We start from the raw sequence: 6,000 nt of genomic DNA, 5'->3' as shown, positions 1-6,000 counted from the left end.
GCATTGGTTGATGATAATTGGTTATGAGAGATTTCAGTGTTCCATTTTAGTAAGGCTCAGAGTTAGGACTGAAAACACACACACAGACTTCCCTGTCACTGGAGGGTGCAAGCCAGATTAAACAAGAAATGGATCCGAACTCAACACCCAAGAATGGTCCTCCTGTAACGAAAAAGAGAAGGAAAACAAGATAGAATGTAGATAATAGATTTGTGCCTCTCTCTCTCTCTCTCTCTCTCTCTCTCTCTCTTTGTGAGATTGTTGGAATGAAACGACATGCAAGTTGAACAGGACAGAGTAGTCATGTCACTCATTCCAGGTCATAGGTCAAAACGAGGAGAACACACCACCATAGCAACAATGCATCCGCTTGGCAACAAAAGAAGTAGAGAATAAACCATATATACCAGTATAAGCCGAAAACCAAAATAAGTTATGATTTTATTGGAAACTACGGTTTAGAGTCAGCATTCACTGGTTGCCTCAGTAATGGTGACTCCATATAAGTTCTGAAACCAGTACAACAAAATTGGCCTCCTTTGCCTCATTCACCATCCACAAATGAAAACAATTTACACAGATTTCAGGCAAACTCGACACCTTCACCAGTTATGACCTCCCCAATGAGATAAGCTGTACTAGATCCTTGACATTCTGAAAGTATTCTATCAGCTGCCTCGCGGCTAACAACAAGAACCATCCCAATACCCATGTTAAAGGTCCGCCTCATCTCAGCATCCTCAATTCCTCCAGCCTGCCAAAAAGGAAAAAAAAAATCAGTAATGCTAGGGTTGAACTGGTAAGTCCTAAAAATTGCTAACGTATTTCGGTTTGTTTCTTAAGGGAATGATGAATCTATTATGTCTGCAAAGGTTGCAAAGTGAGCTGCTTCCTGACCTCTTGCATCCATTTGAATACAGCAGGGACTTCCCAAGAATTTGTTAAGATTTTAGCTCCAAGGCCTGAAGGAAACACTCTTGGAATGTTGTCTGTAAAACCACCACCAGTGATGTGGGCTATTCCTTTCACACCTCCCTTGCTAATAATATCAATCACCTTCACATTTTTCACCAACAAGGTTAAAACACCTTTATATGCTGGTTTAGTTAATTTCGATACCAATTACAAACGATTTTATCTAAACGCCAACCTGCTTAACATAAATAACAGTAGGTGCCATTAAAGCTTCACCTAAAGTTATAGGTTTGCCATTATTTCCAGGAAGCTGATCATTCAAAGAGAGACCACTTTGTGCCAGAACCCTGTAGACACAAGTAACTCGGAATCAAAGACATAACCCATTTATGTAGGCATAATTTACTTCAAACAACTAAAAAGTTCTGAATGTTTAATCATCTATTTCGTTCTAGCAACACGATGAATAGCTGGCTATCAGTAACAGATGGTTACCAACCTTCTCACAAGAGAAAACCCATTCGAATGAACACCACTTGATGGAAGACCTATGAGAACATCTCCAACCTTGATATTTTTCCCATCAATTACTGAATCCTTTTTAACAATGCCAACAGCAAAACCACTAAGATCATATTCTCCTTTTGCATAGAAATCAGGCATTTCGGCTGTCTGCCAGAAAAATTACATTATCCATTACAAGAGGTAATTTAAGAGACACACATGCAGTTCATGTTCTCAGAAGTTTCAACTGAAAATCCAACATTTTATTAAATGCCAACAGCTTACCTCCCCACCTAACAGAACACAATCAGACTGCTGGCATCCATCAACAATCCCCTTTATTACCTACATGATAAAAACAAGAAAATGAGTTTGCCAGTTCCTTATGGCCCTGTTCGTGTATATGTCTAGAGTTCAAAACAAATCTAGATTAGAGGAATTTTAATTATCAGCATTCGAGTGTTACGATAGGACAAAGCAGATAGTGTTTCTGAATACCTTCTCCGCAAGATCCACATCTAAATTACTTGTCGCAAAGTAATCAAGGAAGAATAATGGTTTTGCTCCAGAGGTAACAATGTCATTCACACTCATGGCCACCTATTAGAAAGCGCAATTAATTTTTAGTTACCTCCAAAAAAAAGCTACATTAACTATGCAAAACAAGGCATGGATATACCAAATCAATCCCAATGGTATCATGGATACCAGTTTCAAATGCAAGCTTCAGTTTGGTGCCCACACCATCCGTGCCAGCAACAAGGTACGAATCTCCTGTCCAAGAGAACATAGAAGTCAAATCAGAAAATGGTAATGTATTAGGAGTATCCACTGAACCGCCTGTAATCATCAGGATAAACAACTAATATGCTTGAAGTATAACTCTTTATGAACCATATAATTTAGACTTCAATCTATATGTTCTACATGTCTAGTACTTGAAAAAAGAATCAAAAACTTTGCATATTAATGAGTAAAAGATTTTGCAGTAAGATCAACATAAATTTTAAAATGTTGAAGTACAATACTAGACATGTAAAATATATATGAGTTAAGTTTTGGTCCAAAATTCGTCCCATGCTTTATGCTCATTATACTACAGGAACAGTATCAGGCAGCACCATACAGCCATGCCCATATATTTGCATCAAAACACAGTGATATTATATGTGCCTACAGGTAGCAGTGAGACAATACAAGGATGATGCTTAGTACTTAGAGAATGACACGAGGGAAGATATATGAAGCATAGAGATCCTAAATTATGGGAAGTGGTGTAATTAAACTGAGAACTACCCATACTGAGGATGTAGCAATTTGGTTTATTAGAAAAGTTACGGCAGTTAAATTGTGGTAACACTGATCTAATTGGTTTCATTATGATTGCATCCATCTAATTGTAAATTAGTTACATGAAATTGAGTGATTGCATAGTCATAGCATTTCTCTTAGGTTACCTCTTATGACAGAAAAGTGTTAGTTGGGTATGCCTGAGGTTTTGAGTTACACTAATATGCGACATATCCTTGTAGATATATACGGTCAAGCAAGAAGGTATCAAAACTGTTCCGGCATTGCTCAATATACATTGATCTGTCAATTAGAAAAATAGCTAGCACTATTTCCTTTTCTGTTCATTTTAGAAAGACAATCAGAGTGCTTTTTTTTGTCTTGGGATCTGATATTTGGTGCCTCAACAATGGGTTCAAGGGGAAGTTAAGACTAGGTTTAATCATAAGTTTTATGTATGAATATTAAAAAGTAGTGGAATAAAAACAAGAGGAAAAGTGATTTTGTGATGTCCATGTTACTTGGAACTAAACATGTTCCTTATTTACTCAGCATTGACTAATGTGACAATCATGGAAAACAGGAAGAGAGCTATAACTTTCTTTTTTTTTCTTTTTTATAAAAAAGAAGAAGAAGATTTCTTTCATCAAAGAGACTCTCCCGCCTATTTTTTAGGTATGCAAAATATAATTTTAAAATAATCATTTGTCATAATTTATAAGAAAAATATCTGGGCGAGAAATTTTCCTGCAAGACATGAACATGCATGCACACTTGCATTTGTATGTTTCCTATATGTGTGCTTACAATGTTTTCTGTCAATGAATGTTGCATTGCAATAATCGACCAAATAAGTTGCTCGTTAAAATATTCTACCAAATATTTTGTTTGAGCCAATCACCTTGCTACTAAAATATTTTTAAGATGCAATGAGCCAGAGGCTCTATTATGCGAAACAATCATCATGAACCAATCACCTTGCACTGCAACAGAATTCTGTCAATGATCAAAATGACTGGCAGAGTCTTGCCAACATGACAGTTTTGCCAGCTTTTTTCCTTAGAAACTTATTTTTGGTGCCTAATGAAAGGGTTCAAGAAGAGGTTAGTAACATGGTTACGGTAAGAATATTGAAAAGCAGAGTAATAGCTTTCATTTGTAGTTGGCAAATTTATGCATTATACATAGGAGAGTTGTGTTCATCATATGAAATTAGTTATACAAAAGAGAACATATAGATGGACATCATCATAATACAGCAAAGTGCAACAAGGGCATTATGGGTACGTATCATGCCCATTATATCCATGGTTAAAGTCTACAAAACAGCAAAGCAGTAGAATGCGCATAGGTGAAGCTCCGACAACAAAATGAAGAACTAATAATGAGTTCCCTAGCTCCTAGACACATGATTTCATAGTTTCTTGCCTGCCAGATGTTAAGGATCAAACTTCTTCTTTGATGGAAAACATTCAAAAAATTCTTAACATTCCAGAATCACAAGCTGCAGCAACATGTTTATCATTGCAATGGGGAGGGAAAAAAACTGAAAATATGTCACGGATTTAAAATTGGCACTTCCTAATGATTAATAAAACATTTTTTTAATAGCAACATCCATGAAACTTGACATTATAAAATAGTATACTAGTATAGTAGTATAAGTCGAAGAACTTAAATTTAGCATTTCATATTATAAAACATAGTACATTAGTCTAAATCCAGGAATTCAGATTTATCAGTCTCCAACCACCCAACGACCATATTTCGACCATGATGAAATAAGCCTCCTCTCCACCTATATTTCTTTTTCAGCATGTAATGGCAATTTACCGTCCAACGTAATAAATAACCAACAATCTGGACGTAAAGGCCATCAAAATAAACCACAACCGGAACACAATCCAAAATTTAAAATAAAAAAAAGATTTTTTGGTTTTTATATGTACAAAATGCTTCAAAAACCCAACCTTTATGCTTCCCAAAAAAGAACTTTATAGGAAAACATCAAAAAAAGAAAACCCAAAACAAGATAAAATTTCACATAATAGAACTAAATTCTAATCAGAACTAAGGAAAGGGAGATACCCAAAGGGAAGAGACCGCCGAACCCTCCGACCCCGGGGGCCATCTTGGCGATCCTCCGAACCAGCTCCGTCCCGGCGTCGATATCCACGCCGGCGTCCTTATAAGTGAGACCTCGACCTCCATCGCCGCCCTTAGAACACGAGATTTCCAATCCCCCGATCCTCCTCCGCTCCTTCCGGTCCTTCGCCGGCGCCGCCATCCGCAGCGACCCCCGGGGCAGCCGAATCCGGTTGACGGGAATCGCGCCGAAAGCAGACGGCTGCCGATCGACGGGCCTTCCCGCCGCCGCTGCCGTGCAGCGGAAGAGCTGTTCCGCCGCCGCTCCGAAGCTCGCGCTCATGGCGGGAGAGGGTGAGACACAGAGATTTAGGGCTTTCGAACCAGAAAGAAAGGTTTTAACCCAAAAAACAAAAAAAAAAAACCAGAAAGAAAGTCCGAGAGAGGGCGACAGGGTTGGCTTGGTTATAGTTTAGTGGATTCCAGCACGCGCAGTGCAGATGCTTTGATTAAATTTATGGGCCTCAAATAAATCCAGGGGACTGAGACACTTGCACTGAAACTAGACACTAAAGGTATTTCCCCATCCTAATCCAAAACCAGATTTCTAAAATCAGTTGGCTTAACCTAATCCTATTTCTTCGTTGTTTTTTCCTTTCCTTTTTTTTTTTTTTTTTTTTTTTTTACAACGGCGGCTCACACATGATGAGTGTGAATGCGGTCAACAAAATTAAAAAACAAAAAACTATCTAAGGGCTCTGGCACTGACTCGCGGTCCGCCCAGACGAAACCTCCAGAATGGTGAGTCGCAAAGGTAGTAATCCAGTCTACGGCACCGTTTGCCTCCTTATAGACGTGCATGGCCTGGTGGAAGTCACACTTCTCTAGTAATCTGCGAATGTCGTGGAGCAGCGGTCGGTCCTCGCCTGTACATCCCCAACCCCGGATCCACTCGATTATCGTGGCTGAATCCCTCTCGAGGAAGAGACGGTCCGCGCCCGGTGTCCACCTAGCATAGAAAATACCCTCCCAGGCGGCTCTAACCTTGACGCACACCACAGATGAGTTGAAGATCCGCCAACCCCCCGCCGTCACTAGTCTGACATCGTGATCCCTGATGACGAAGTCTACACCTCCGCATCTTCCGTTCTCGGCCATATTACCATCGAAGTTCACCTTAAGAAAAATAGGGGTGGGGGCACTCAG

General features: G+C 39.3%; 1 protein-coding gene across 1 annotated transcript; it reads right to left on the bottom strand.

The window, feature by feature from the left end:
- Positions 1-412: 412 nt before the first annotated feature.
- On the bottom strand, positions 413-5,237 carry LOC103697006 (phosphoribosylformylglycinamidine cyclo-ligase, chloroplastic/mitochondrial). The gene is made up of 8 exons (XM_008778767.4): positions 4,798-5,237; positions 2,099-2,193; positions 1,918-2,019; positions 1,705-1,764; positions 1,415-1,587; positions 1,151-1,262; positions 898-1,056; positions 413-754 (listed from the first exon to the last, which is right to left on the bottom strand). The coding sequence occupies exons 1-8, from the start codon at positions 5,135-5,137 to the stop codon at positions 584-586; spliced, it is 1,212 nt and encodes a 403-aa protein (XP_008776989.1). The 5' UTR covers positions 5,138-5,237; the 3' UTR covers positions 413-583.
- Positions 5,238-6,000: the final 763 nt, after the last annotated feature.

This window comes from Phoenix dactylifera, unplaced genomic scaffold (genome assembly GCF_009389715.1).
Source record: "Phoenix dactylifera cultivar Barhee BC4 unplaced genomic scaffold, palm_55x_up_171113_PBpolish2nd_filt_p 001867F, whole genome shotgun sequence".
NCBI lineage: Eukaryota > Viridiplantae > Streptophyta > Magnoliopsida > Arecales > Arecaceae > Phoenix > Phoenix dactylifera.
Note: the sequence above shows the minus strand (reverse complement) of the source record. Positions and strands in the feature narration are given on the sequence as shown.